General features: G+C 49.0%; 1 protein-coding gene across 3 annotated transcripts in view; it reads right to left on the reverse strand.

Annotated features, from left to right (window-relative positions):
• Positions 1-14,451, reverse strand: part of ABCA2 (ATP binding cassette subfamily A member 2) — a 59,562-nt gene that overhangs the window by 29,880 nt on the left and 15,231 nt on the right. For 2 of the 3 annotated variants that reach the window (XM_040406061.1, XM_040406060.1), the window contains exons 2-11: positions 12,046-12,139; positions 9,599-9,601; positions 7,601-7,712; positions 5,889-6,052; positions 4,890-5,011; positions 4,569-4,676; positions 3,259-3,441; positions 2,959-3,177; positions 2,294-2,631; positions 633-792 (exon numbers count right to left, since the gene is read on the reverse strand). In XM_040406061.1, the coding sequence (XP_040261995.1) occupies positions 633-792; positions 2,294-2,631; positions 2,959-3,177; positions 3,259-3,441; positions 4,569-4,676; positions 4,890-5,011; positions 5,889-6,052; positions 7,601-7,712; positions 9,599-9,601; positions 12,046-12,139 (1,503 nt within the window). The remainder of the gene's footprint in view (positions 1-632; positions 793-2,293; positions 2,632-2,958; positions 3,178-3,258; positions 3,442-4,568; positions 4,677-4,889; positions 5,012-5,888; positions 6,053-7,600; positions 7,713-9,598; positions 9,602-12,045; positions 12,140-14,451) is intronic. The other variant, XM_040406062.1, reaches the window with a different exon arrangement.

The raw sequence follows: 14,451 nt of genomic DNA on the forward strand, positions 1-14,451 counted from the left end.
AAGCTGTGGTTTTGTGCCCGGTCTGCGAAAATTAACAAACCGGATCTGGCATGAAAATCAATGTAAGTCAATGATGCCGGATCCGGCACCCATTATAATCATTTTGTTCAGTTTCTATTTAATACAACCGGATCCGGATGAAACGGAGGCATCCGGGTGTATTAAATGAAACGGAAGGGTTTTATTCAGGTTTTAAGATACTGTGCCGGATCTCAAAACCTGAATAAATAATGCAGATGTGAAAGTAGCCCCAGTGAGGCAACAGCGGCCCTTACACATGTGTTTGGAGCCCCAGGAATGGGAAATCTGCCCCTGTATATGGGCACTGGGTGGCATTTTCTAAGCATCTGCTGGGCATCACTGTAGGCGCCATTTTCTGTGGGCACTGTGCTACTTCTAGACATTTTTCTACTCTAATCTGCTATCTCTGTTTGCTCCGAAACCAAAAAAGTTTGAACCCCACTGTGCTTGCCCCTACCCCGCCTTGGGGGGTGGAGTACACAGGGGCCACAGGGTAATTCGGTCGCCCGCATAAACCTATAGCTAACTCAAATAAGCAGCTTCCACCTGAACCCCTCCTCATGTAAAAAGGTATTCACTCTTTAAAAGCAAGACATATACTGAACCCGTACCTTCAGGATGACTTTGTCGACCTCCGTTCCTACAGGAGAGTAAAGGATTTTGGGGTTGCTGGTCATGAGGTGCACGAGAAGCCCCAGGTTCCTCTGCTCTTTGCTGGTAAAGCCCAGGGAGCTCATATTCCCTTGTTTCAGGGCTTCTGGCTCAATGGTTCTGAGAGACAAAAGCCAAAAACAGAAGCTTAGGGGGTGAAGGGACAACAGGTAAAAGTGGTGTGATATGGAAGGAACATCGTGGGGATCTAGGAGAGGGAATCCCAGCAATGATCAAGCCTACCTCCCAATAGGGCGAGGGAACTGTCGGAAAAACCCATTCACGGATCTGCAATGCTGGCCGACATAGGACGATCAATCAAGCCTAGCTTTGCCAGTTATACTCCTGACCTTCCTCCCGTTATTACACCCGTCACCCACGCCCCCTATAAATGCACAGGCCCTGCTATCTCCTCCGCTCTTCTCCCAATTTGGCTTCTCCTATGGCTCCAATACAAAGTCAAATCAATGGCAGCCGGGAAGTGAAATTCTGTCCTATCCTCACAGGACCATTTATAGGTTAAACCGAAGATCCACTTTCAAGGGGTATCCCCGTCAAGTAAAGCAATGGCATACAGCTAGGATATGCCCTCACTTCATTATTGATGGGGGTACCAACCTCTAGGACCCCCCCTTCACCCCCACAGGTCCTAAGAGATGGGCGGCGGTGCTAGCTGAGCGCGGTGTCCCCATTCGCTTGGATAGGGCTGAGCAGCCAGCACACCATGGTGCGGGGAGATACAGCGAAGGGGATGCAGCACCTTTCTCAGCATCAGCGGGGGTCTCCGAGGTCCGACAAAACAAAAAAGTCATGGTGTATCCTAGTGATATCAAATAGGGATAGCCCTTTAAATGTAGATTCGTCACTGCCAACCCTATTAGAACATACTAGGATATGGATTAAAGGGGTTTTACAAGTGATGACTCTTCCTTAGGATAGGCCATCTGTTCTGAGGGGGTCTTACACCCTGCACCCCACCAATCAGCTCCAGTGCCAGAATTAGACAGCCTTGTCCATTGCGCAGTGGACGGAGCTGGTTAATGCAGCAGCGCTCGCACTGAAGTGAATGGCAACCAGTTCCATCCACTGCACAACGGTTGAGAAGTTCTGGTGCCGCAGCTACTCTGATGCAGTTGATCGTTGGGGGCAGGGGGGGGGGGGGCGTCTTCCCGACCCAAGCTGGTGTGCGAGAGGGGTGCAGCCTGATGAGAAACAAAGGCCTTCATTAGGTCTCAGGCTGACACTGGCACCCTGCAATCTCATTTGTGGGGTGCTCATGGACTCCCTCCGTAACCCCTTAGATGCCACGGTCACTATTGATATAAAAAAAAAAGCCCATATCTGCGCTTCTGTCAGTCGTACCCGTTAGACTAGACTGCCGTAAATAGGCATATTGATGGTCACTAAGGGGTTAAACAATTCCCTAAAGCCTTCTGATAGATGCAACTAGGCTTTAGATTACCATCTGTTCTGTGCCAGAAAAGCATGCCAACCGGAGTAGGTAGATGCCAACATGTACTGTCTGCAACGTTTTGCATGGGCACCAGCGGTGAGGACGTTACAGATGGAGCATGCAGGGCTCGGTACAATTTCATGCCCGCACTATTTATTTGGTACTGACCGGTTGATGCCGCAGAGGATGGGCTGCAGGCCAGCCCAGAGCTGAACAAAGGCCGAAAATTGGCTGCGGGGGTTTTCTTCATCTGCCTTGCTCCCATGGACTCTGCCCTCTTCCTCTTCTCCGGTGGAGTTGGCATTACTGGTGGTGTTGAAGTTCCAGTTAGTGGCATTAACCGACGTTGGGTTGCTTTTGCTGGCACAGGCGCCTTTGGGTAACAGCTTGGCCAGGGCAGAGAGTATATCCACGTCTTTCAGGATTTTCTCCACTTGCAGCAGATCCTCCAGGAGGGAGCGCAGTCGGTGCTGTGTTTCATTGGCATTTACCTCATCCAGGCGAAGCTGAAATGAAGGTTGCACAACATTGACAGTGACAGCGTCTACAGTGACAGCAAGAATGACATCCCTACTGCTCTGCCCAAGTCAGTCTTTACTGAAGATCTAGCATGCTATTCATGAATTCATGAAGCAGGATTGAACAGGATTTCCTAGCGCATGGTATACTTTTTTTTACTGGCTACCTCCGTAGTACTCTCGTTTGGCCAAAAGTACTCTCGTTTGACCTTAATCAGGTGGACGGGGCTTATGGACGTATACACAGGGAGCTTCTCCTAACGCACCAGCATGAACGTGGCCTCAGAAGTGGTGGTGGTAATGGAGGGCACTTACACGGCTGACCGTCTTGTGTATGTCCACCTGCTCCCTCAGCTCCCCGGCCAGTTCTTGGAAACGCTCCATCCGTGCAGGCTCACTGCCATCACATACAATGTTCTTATAGGAGGCGAGTAGGGGTCGCTTGGCTTCAGATACTCCAAGGATACTCCCGAGCTGATCCAAACTCCCTTCACAAGTCAGGAACTCCAGTTCTTTAGGAGTGAAGAGAATTTCCTGAAAAGACACCTCGATAAGAAACAGGGAGAAAGTTCATACCGCGCATGTTCCGCAGCGCGGGCAGGACGGCAGGTGTACCTCTATCTCCTTCACCGCGGCCTGAGGGTCGTAGCTTTCAGGCGACACATTGGGGATGGCAAGGCCGAGTGCAAGGGTCAGAAGCCTGAGGAGCGCCACCCTGTGTTCGGATTTCAGAGGGTCTCGGAGGGCCTTGTGAATCAACCCCTCCTGGAAGGATTTCCATTTGCCTAGAACGTTCCCCTAGAAAAATAGGACGACATCTGGAGTTACAATGCGCATACGGACGGTTTTATAGAAAATGGGTCCCTAGGCAAAAAGAAATAAAAAATAATAGGGAAGTCACTGCTTCCTATTTTGAACAGTTATTTCTCAGAATTTTAGCCCACATAATGCCATATAGTGGCAAGATAATACTGCCATGCAAGCCCCGATAATACCTCCATATAGTGCCAAGATAATACTGCCATGCAAGCCCCGATAATACCTCCATATAGTGCCAAGATAATACTGCCATGCAAGCCCCGATAATGCCTCCATATAGTGCCAAGATAATACTGCCATGATAGAGTCCACATAACACAATCATATGATGCGAAGATAAATATGCCATATAAATCTCACATTACACCCCCATATAGCATCAAAATAATACTTCCATATAGAGCTCACATAATAGCACTATATATAGTACCAAAATAATACTGCCATGCAAGCCCCGATAATACCTCCATATAGTGCCAAGATAATACTGCCATAAAAAGCCCACTTAACACCATATAGTGCCAAGATAAACATGCCATATAAATATCACATTTTAGCACAATATAACTCCAAGATAATACTTCCATGTGATGCCCACAATAGACCATATAGTGCCAAGAAAATACTACCGTATGGAGCCCACATAATACCGCCATATAACTCCAAGATAATACTTCCATGTAATGCCCACATAATACAAACATATAGTGCCAAGGTAATACTACCATATAGATCCCACATAATACTACAATATAATTCCTAAAGAATCCCACTTGTTTTAGTTTGCTCCTGGGGTTACGGTCCTTTTGGTCCCTATAGTAAAAGAGAAGACCAGGGCCCAGCCCGGTGGGCTTTCCTGCTCAGCTTAAGTAGCCTTCTATGTAAGCTGTGGCAGGCTTTCACGGCATGCTGGGAGTTGTAGTTCCACGACAGCTGGAGAGCCATAGGATGCAAGCCACTAATGTAGTGGAAGTGAGATGACGACCTCAATAAGCGCCACAAGACAGCTGCCTATAGGGACCTCAATAGCATTTACATGTGCAGATGACCCAAGTCATTGGGGGGGATCCCTTCCTAGTCTCTTTCCTTGAGCGGCAGACACTCACATGGAGATTGAAGATCTGCCCTCCTGCTGATGTGGCTGCATCCCAGGGGCTCTTCGCTGACAAATCCTCAGACGACAGGTGAGAAGGGCTGAAGAGCAAGTTGTAAACCTGAGGAGACAGAAGTATTGGTCAGGGCTCAATATGACACCATGACAGATGGAGGGCCGCGGGGAGGAGCAGGAGATCATAAGAACAGGGCACCCCAGTCACAGACGGAGAGTTACATAGTGGAAGGAGCAGGGTCCTCGGCAGCACAGAGTATTTCAGGTAAGAAGTGTGCTGAAGATAGACTATATAATACAAGTAATTATGTCCACTTACCGCTTGCAGATTTATACTGGAGCCGGCCAGTAAATCAACAACGTTACTGGGCAGGGAGAGATTGGACTGGAGGAATTCACGGAAATCAGTCTTGTTTTTTACTACTGAATCTAAAGTAAAGCCTGCAGCAGAGAAAGCAGAGGTCATACATAATGGTTGTGGCAGTCACGGCATTTGTGCTGTGCAGGATTTTTATTTTTAAACGATCGGGGTAACGCTAGAGGCCGCCCACAGGACTGCGGGGGTAACGCTAGAGGCCGCCCACAGGACTGCGGGGGTCACGCTAGAGGCCGCCCACAGGACTGCGGGGGTCACGCTAGAGGCCGCCCACAGGACTGCGGGGGTCACGCTAGAGGCCGCCCACAGGACTGCGGGGGTCACGCTAGAGGCCGCCCACAGGACTGCGGGGGTCACGCTAGAGGCCGCCCACAGGACTGCGGGGGTCACGCTAGAGGCCGCCCACAGGACTGCGGGGGTCACGCTAGAGGCCGCCCACAGGACTGCGGGGGTCACGCTAGAGGCCGCCCACAGGACTGCGGGGGTCACGCTAGAGGCCGCCCACAGGACTGCGGGGGTCACGCTAGAGGCCGCCCACAGGACTGCGGGGGTCACGCTAGAGGCCGCCCACAGGACTGCGGGGGTAACGCTAGAGGCCGCCCACAGGACTGCGGGGGTAACGCTAGAGGCCGCCCACAGGACTGCGGGGGTAACGCTAGAGGCCGCCCACAGGACTGCGGGGGTAACGCTAGAGGCCTCCCACAGGACTGCGGGGGTAACGCTAGAGGCCGCCCACAGGACTGCGGGGGTAACGCTAGAGGCCGCCCACAGGACTGCGGGGGTAACGCTAGAGGCCGCCCACAGGACTGCGGGGGTAACGCTAGAGGCCGCCCACAGGACTGCGGGGGTAACGCTAGAGGCCGCCCACAGGACTGCGGGGGTAACGCTAGAGCCCAGCCTAGGCTGACCAGCTGGGATCTGCAGATCTATCCAAGCCTGTACCTGACTGGCGGTGGAAATGGTTCTCCAGGGAGCTGTGGTCACTGCTCAATGACTCCAGGTGATTCTTCAGAGACTCCAGCTCTTCCTCCAACCCCGGCCTGTCTGTATCAAACAGGTTGCTGTTCTCCACCACTTCTGTGAGGCGGTCCAGGAGCTGGGTGACCCTGCAGAGCGGCACAACATGGGGACACATCAGACACCTTAGAGGGTGGGTATATTGAGGCTCATTTTCATGCAGTACAACGAGACCCCAAAGTCTTTGTCTAGAGCTGCCGATTTACTGTATTACAAAGGGGATCAATTTATTTAGTCCTGCAATCAACTGGGGCAACTGTATCTAAACTGTCATGGGTGTAATCACAGTATATATGGGATTCTGCCTACTGAGCCAACGTATCTAATCCTATCATGTGTTATACTTTCTACTAATCTGCTGTATCTAAGCCCATCATGCATGATACTGTCTACAGAGCTGCTGCATTCATCCCTGTATGTTATACTGTCTGTAGGGCTGCAGCATCTCTGCCCATCATCACTATCTGATAGATGCTGTATCTAAGCCTATCCTGTGTGATACTGTCTGCTGAGCTGTGTATCTAATCCTACCCTGTGTGATACAGTCTGCTGAGCTGTGTATCTAATCCTATCATGTGTGATACTGTCTGCTGAGCTGTGTATCTAATCCTATCCTGTGCGATACTGTCTGCTGAGCTGTGTATCTAATCCTGTCCTGTGTGATACTGCCTGCTGAGCTGTGTATCTAATCCTGTCCTGTGTGATACTGTCTGCTGAGCTGTGTATCTAATCCTGTCCTGTGTGATACTGTCTGCTGAGCTGTGTATCTAATCCTGTCCTGTGTGATACTGTCTGCTGAGCTGTGTATCTAATCCTATCCTGTGTGATACTGTCTGCTGAGCTGTGTATCTAATCCTATCCTGTGTGATACAGTCTGCTGAGCTTTGTATTTAATACCATCCTGTGTGATACTGCCTGCTGAGCTGTGTATCTAATCCTGTCCTGTGTGATACTGTCTGCTGAGCTGTGTATCTAATCCTACCCTGTGTGATACAGTCTGCTGAGCTGTGTACCTAATCCTATCATGTGTGATACTGTCTGCTGAGCTGTGTATCTAATCCTGTCCTGTGTGATACTGTCTGCTGAGCTGTGTATCTAATCCTGTCCTGTGTGATACTGTCTGCTGAGCTGTGTATCTAATCCTGTCCTGTGTGATACTGCCTGCTGAGCTGTGTATCTAATCCTACCATGTGTGATACTGTCTGCTGAGCTGTGTATCTAATCCTATCCTGTGTGATACTGTCTGCTGAGCTGTGTATCTAATCCTATCCTGTGTGATATTGTCTGCTGTATCTAATCCTATCCTGTGTGATACTGTCTGCTGTATCTAATCCTATCCTGTGTGATACTGTCTGCTGTATCTAATCCTATCCTGTGTGATACTGTCTGCTGAGCTGTGTATCTAATCCTATCCTGTGTGCTCCTGTCTATGGAGCCTCTGATGTATCTAAGCCCTTGTATGTATACAGCAATCATCTGTATAGTCAGTAAATAGTCACTTAGGTCCTGAAGAACAGACGTCACCGTAGAGGGGAGAAGAATTTTTTGGAAATTGCTCAATCTTAAAACAGGATCAATTCCAGTAAATAAAATGGCTGCTGACAGGAAGGCGACGTCGCGGGGCTGTCACTACTCACGTGGAGTTTGTGTACTGCAGGAACCCATACTCATCTCTCTGGCCATCGGGACACAGAGACTGCATGACCGGCAGGATCCCGGCGGAGGTAAGAGGTGCCGCAGTGTAGAACGCTGAGAGAGACAGGACACAGGGGTGAGAGCGAGGCATGGAAAGAGACGGTCACTGGAGACCGCAGCACTGGACACACACTGGACACCTGCCGGATTACTGAGGCACAGCGAGGAGCGGGATCTGGACACTAATCGTATTAGAGCAGGAATAAGAGGAAAATACAGAGACAATTACAATGCAACACCTCCCACCAATAAAGAGCACCCGAAACCAGGTTACCAGCAGTAGAGGGGTTAATCGGTTAGCAGAGTAAATCCAATAGGAACGGCATTGCTATACACTGCCTGCACAGAAGAAGGAGTACACGCTGCCTGCGCAGCAGAGGGAGCACTGCTAGACGCTGCCTGCGCTGCAGAGGGAGCACTGCTAGACGCTGCCTGCGCTGCAGAGGGAGCACTGCTAGACGCTGCCTGCGCTGCAGAGGGAGCACTGCTAGACGCTGCCTGCGCTGCAGAGGGAGCACTGCTAGACGCTGCCTGCGCTGCAGAGGGAGCACTGCTAGACGCTGCCTGCGCTGCAGAGGGAGCACTGCTAGACGCTGCCTGCGCTGCAGAGGGAGCACTGCTAGACGCTGCCTGCGCTGCAGAGGGAGCACTGCTAGACGCTGCCTGCGCTGCAGAGGGAGCACTGCTAGACGCTGCCTGCGCTGCAGAGGGAGCACTGCTAGACGCTGCCTGCGCTGCAGAGGGAGCACTGCTAGACGCTGCCTGCGCTGCAGAGGGAGCACTGCTAGACGCTGCCTGCGCTGCAGAGGGAGCACAGCTAGACGCTGCCTGCGCTGCAGAGGGAGCACAGCTAGACGCTGCCTGCGCTGCAGAGGGAGCAAAGCTAGACGCTGCCTGCGCTGCAGAGGGAGCAAAGCTAGACGCTGCCTGCGCAGCAGAGGGAGCACTGCTAGACGCTGCCTGCGCAGCAGAGGGAGCACTGCTAGACGCTGCCTGCGCAGCAGAGGGAGCACTGCTAGACGCTGCCTGCGCAGCAGAGGGAGCACTGCTAGACGCTGCCTGCGCAGCAGAGGGAGCACTGCTAGACGCTGCCTGCGCAGCAGAGGGAGCACTGCTAGACGCTGCCTGCGCAGCAGAGGGAGCACTGCTAGACGCTGCCTGCGCAGAAGAGGGAGCACTGCTAGACGCTGCCTGCGCAGAAGAGGGAGCACTGCTAGACGCTGCCTGCGCAGCAGAGGGAGCACTGCTAGACGCTGCCTGCGCTGCAGAGGGAGCACTGCTAGACGCTGCCTGCGCTGCAGAGGGAGCACTGCTAGACGCTGCCTGCGCTGCAGAGGGAGCACTGCTAGACGCTGCCTGCGCTGCAGAGGGAGCACTGCTAGACGCTGCCTGCGCTGCAGAGGGAGCACTGCTAGACGCTGCCTGTGCAGAAGAGGGACCTGTATGGCACTACCAGAGGTCACCCCCTCGCACTATATACTACTGGTAATAATGTGCATGTGAGGACAGTGATAAGTGAGGCACTGAAGTCAGAGTACTCCATGATACTGCAGCAGAAGCAATACCCCGCCTGTCAGGAGCAGAAAGTGATTACTACAGGAGGAGGCGCCATTCCCACCTCCACGGCAGCCGTCACCTTTGTGTCTCTCATGTACTTTTCGCATCATGATTATTTTGAAAACCAAGGCCAAAACTGAGTATTTTATCTGCTGTTTTTGGGGGGGTGGTTCAGAGGCCTGTACGAGTCTGGCCATCTATTTTAGGAAGGCACATCTTAAAAGCTAATGGTGTGCCATATTGAAAGCCGAAACGCGCGGAACCCAAGGTAGGCTGTAACACCGAGAACACAAAGGTCGCACTAACGTGGAGGTGAAAGGCTGTAAATCAAAGCATCTCTACGACATGAAGGTGACCCCCCAAAATACCACCGGACAACTTACAGACTGCGGCATGCGATGTGGAGTCAGACAGTGATGTGGAAGAACGAAAATATAACAAACGCATGGAAAAAGGGGGAAAAAAAAAGGCAAATAAATAAACATCGTCAATGTAAATGTCCAACCACAGATAAAGACTACACGCAAGAAGGGGCCCCTGCCTGCCCATCTGTGGCCCCTATACAAAAGGAGCAACGCATTTCGCCACTCCCCTCAATCAGTGAGCGCATCCGTCAGACCCTAGCTCTGCCCGTTCCAATAAGGTCTTAATCTCTAATTGTCCACCATTCTCAAGACTTCTGCTTGCTGTCAGTGAAGGCAGAAAACTCGTCTTTCCTAGTCCTGTTCATACAGCGGATTATTTTTAATCAGTCTGGACAATCCTCTTGGAGCTAATCCGAGCGGTCCTGGACTCCCGGCTGACACACTGTAACAAAGCTGCATGAGGAGGACTATGGCTACAGCCTCAGATTATACTATTTGCCTCACCACCAATGAGGCCAGGTAAGGCGATCGCCTCAGGTAGCACCCGGTAGGGGCAAGAGGGGGGGCAGCAGAAGGGCCATGGGCAATGAGCGCCGTTTCACTTTTCGCATCAGGCAGCAGAAAGGCTAGGCGCACACCTATCTAGCAATGGCGCTGATACAGCGGGGCGATGTCCGGGTCACAAGGAGAACCAGTCACCATTAGTGACGCGATGTAATTACACCGTAATATAAGAGCAGAGTAATCATTGACCGGGGAAAACACCCGACCGCGGCAGCTGCCGCGTTTATGACGTGTTCCTACCTGCCAAGTCTTATCTATCATGAACTATCTCTGTGGATTAAAGGGCAACTCCACCCTAAAAGATATTCACATAAGAAATTGCCCTTAACCCCTCAGTGACCACCAATACGCCTTTTTACTGACGTAAACAAAGGGGGTTTATAGCTGGTGTTAATCAATGATTATATGCACCCAAAATGGCGCATTAAAAACTATAACTTGTCCTGCAAAAAATAATATCCTCAGGTCATCAATATCAGATCAGTGGGGGTCCAACTCAAGGCAACCCCACCAATCAGCTGCTTTTTGCAGACGGAGGTGACGGAACTATACTGTGGATGAAGGCCTCTGTCCACGGTATAGGTTCTGGAGGCCGATTGTGGGGACAATAGGAGGGGCGAGGCTCTTGGAGCGTCATTCATTCTGGAGGCCCTGGCCTGTTTTACACAGACAACCCATTGATGTGAATGGACACTGTAATACCTCATTCCCCCTGCGGGGACACTGCAGGGAAACTGAACACCTACTGCCAGGTCTTCCCACAAATTACAGGTGATCTCTAGGGGACTATCCATTTAAAGTATGGTTGGTAATCAAGGAGGCGCTCGCTGAGGGGGTGGGGGACGACAAAAATTTTTCCTGCATTGTAGTTCATAAATTCTCCTGACCCATTAAAATAATTTTAGAAAACCAACGCAAAATTCACAACATGATTTTCATGCAATGGTGAAATTATATCAAGCAACGATTCTCCCCCCCCCCCCCAAAAAAAAAAAAAAAAAAAGCAAAAAAGCTTGGTGCTCATGGAAGGACAGGGGACAGTGTGGTTCAATACAAAATGGCCACCAGGGTGTAGGTAGTACAGTATATAGCAGGAGGAGGGTGGGATGCGGGGCCCCTCTGCTACTAATGACAGAGGTGAAATATAACTGGAGCTGGTGAAGGCCAGGACTCCCAGTATCAGCTGTCAGTACATATACAATATATACTCCATGGTCCATTACATAATTAACCCTGACAAACACCCCCACCAAGGAGAATTATCCGTGACTTATGTGCATCCCCTGTCAGACAAACTGTGGGAAGGACGTAAATCAATGAAGTTCTAATCCCCACTGATCACACAAAAATGTCCTGGCTCATAGCAAAGAAAAAAAAAAAAAAAAAAGTGAAAAATAAATAAATAAAATTTTTAAAAAAATGATGAAGAAAAAAAAATAATCAAAAAGAGTAAAATATAAATATAAAAAAAAAAATTTAGTTTTACCCTTATTTTTTTATATTTATATTTTACTCTTTTTGATGTTTCTTTTTTATATTTTTTTCTTCATTATTTTTTTTAAGTTTAAAAGGTAAAAAAAAATAGAGGTAAAAAATGTAATATGAAAATAAAAGTCAAACAGGTAAAAAAAATAAATGTAAAAAATTTAAAAAAATATATAAAAAATTAAAAAGGTCAAAAGGGGTAAAAATAAAAAAATTATAATATATACCGGTATATATATATATAAATAGAAAAAAAATGAGGTCAAAAAGTGCCAGTCACTGATTGATAAAACCGAAGAAGATAAGCGGTTTTACTTCGCTGCTTATCGGGAGCTCTGACCTGATTTCCCTGCCAAAGAGATAGCAAAAGCAGGGCCGAGCAGGCGTGCTTAACCCTTCATGGTCACAGGACTTACCTTCCTTCACGCGGATCGTGGGCTTCTTCTGGCGCAGTCCCAGCAAGATGAAGAACAGGACCAGAGGGATGAAGATTTCGAACGCCAGGACCCACTGCAAGGAAGAGACGTGACATGGTAGAGGCGATACAGAGAAATACCTTCAATCCGGACCCCAGAGGTGGCAGGTTATCCGAAATTCTGGATTATCAGACAGACAGTCATAGAAATGTGTATGAAACTCACATGATGATATTCCACAGCAGGCAAAGCCAAATCATGGAATAACTGGGTGCTGTCTGACTTATGGCTACCTGCTTGCAGATATTTTGCGCCATACACCCAGGAACACCATATAATCCCACCTAAAGGTCCATTTTGGAGCACATTTACACAATCCCCTCCACATGTCCTTTTAATTGGGACCATTATGAAAAAAAACTCACAAAAGACAAGATGGTCGATGTTTTTATCAAAATGTCACCTGCTTAATAATTGGTGCAACTCACTGAACACAAGACACTGTTCTCTACTTCATAAAATGGTTCTAAACCTTAATATACTCAGCTACAGGCACTTGCATGCACCTCTTTGGCAAAATAAGATTTAAAAAAATGGCGGCCATATTGTATGAAAACTGCCTCAGACAAAGACAGGGTTTGTTGCCCATAGCAACCAATCGGCACTCAACTGATAATGACAACCAATCAGAACTCAGCTGACATCTCCTCACCAGCCCTGGAGAGATGAAACAAGGCTTCTGATTGGTTGATTAGAACCAAGGAAAGACAGAGGGGGAACACAAAATGGTGGTGGGCTTCCCCTATATTAGACATTTTGCCAGCTTGTCAGTGTTTAACATTTGTGAACTTAATTTTTTCCTTCCACCTGAATACAAATAGTTTGTAGTGACCAACAAGAGGGAACATCTCTCAGAGACCCGGCAGAGCAGAGGGATGATACTGGCAGGCAGGGGTGCTCACTCACTGCATTGACTTCAATGGTAGCTGTATACATTTGTATGTAGAGAGCTCCCCCTTGTGGCAGGTCTAGAAATCAGTAGTTCTAAGGCCTCCTGCACATGAACGTGCGCCCCGTGGTCGTGCTGCGGCCCGCAATGCACGAACACCGTCCGTGGGGAAGCTGCAGCGGATCCATTCACTTTAATGGGTCCGCGATATGGCCGTTCCGCAAAAAGATAGAACATGTCCTATCTTTTTGCGGAACGGAAGTACGGGACGAAACCCCACGGAAGCACTCTGTAATGCTCCCGTAGGGTTCCGTTCCACACCATTCCGCATCTCTGGATTTGCAGACCCATTGAAGTGAATGGGGGGGGGGGGGGGGGGGGGGGGGGGGGAACGGTGCCCGTGTATTGCGGATCCGCAAATGCAGTCCCACGCTCGTGTGCAATAGGCCTAAGGGCGAGTTCACAGTTCACCCCTTTTTTTTTTTTGTAATTTGCAACAATTCTGAAACTTAACGGCTATGTTGCAGATGTTGGAAGACAGCCTAAATTGCCGCTCCACAGGCCCTGAAAGGCATATAGACTCCCCCACCCCCACTCAGACAGGGGGGCTCACTCAGCTCTCCTACAGCCGATGCCACATATCCCCAGTAACTCTATGACAAAAATGGGGCATGTGCCGTGGTAGATTTGTAGTTTGCGTTTCAATCTGCCCCCACGAAAGTAATTGGGGTCCCTGCAATCCGTGACGAAAAGCCACAGATTATCCAGAGAGACTGAAGGGTTAATCCTTCTGCAGATCCAATGCAACCCTGCTGCACGGATTATCGGATTTCTGCCCTGGATCCTTTAGCAAAAATATGTGTCCGATTTTTCACTGACCAAACCTTGGGATGTGAACTTAAAAGAACCTAGAATAAATATAAAAAAAGTTAATAAATATTAAAAAAGCAAAATAAAAAAAATAAATAAAAATCATTGGAAGAGGATAAATATCATAGAATACAGCGTTAGGGTCCATTCACACGTCCGCAAGTGTGGTCCGCAATTGTGCGGACCCATTCATCCTCTATGAGAACGGAATGGATGCGGAGAGCAAACTATGTGCTCTCCGGAGCGCGCTTCCAATCTTCCGCTCCGCAAGAAAATACAGCATGTCCTATTCTTGCCCGCAATACAAAATAATAAAATCTGAAAAATAATATAAAATAGAAAAATAAAATATATCAAACATACTAAAAAATATTAAGATAAAAACTAAGATAAATGGGAAAGAAAAAATACAAAAAAAAAAAAAAAAAACACACTGAAAAATACCCCAAAACATATGTATTTTTAATAAGGCGAATGCAAACTAAACTGAAAAAAATAACAGTAAATAAATGAATGAATGTGATGGCAGAGGAGGCTGATGCCAGTGTGATGTCGGGCTGATCTCCTGCCCTGGGGTCTGTGTGCAC

Source organism: Bufo bufo, chromosome 8 (genome assembly GCF_905171765.1).
Source record: "Bufo bufo chromosome 8, aBufBuf1.1, whole genome shotgun sequence".
In the NCBI taxonomy this organism is placed as follows: Eukaryota; Metazoa; Chordata; class Amphibia; order Anura; family Bufonidae; genus Bufo; species Bufo bufo.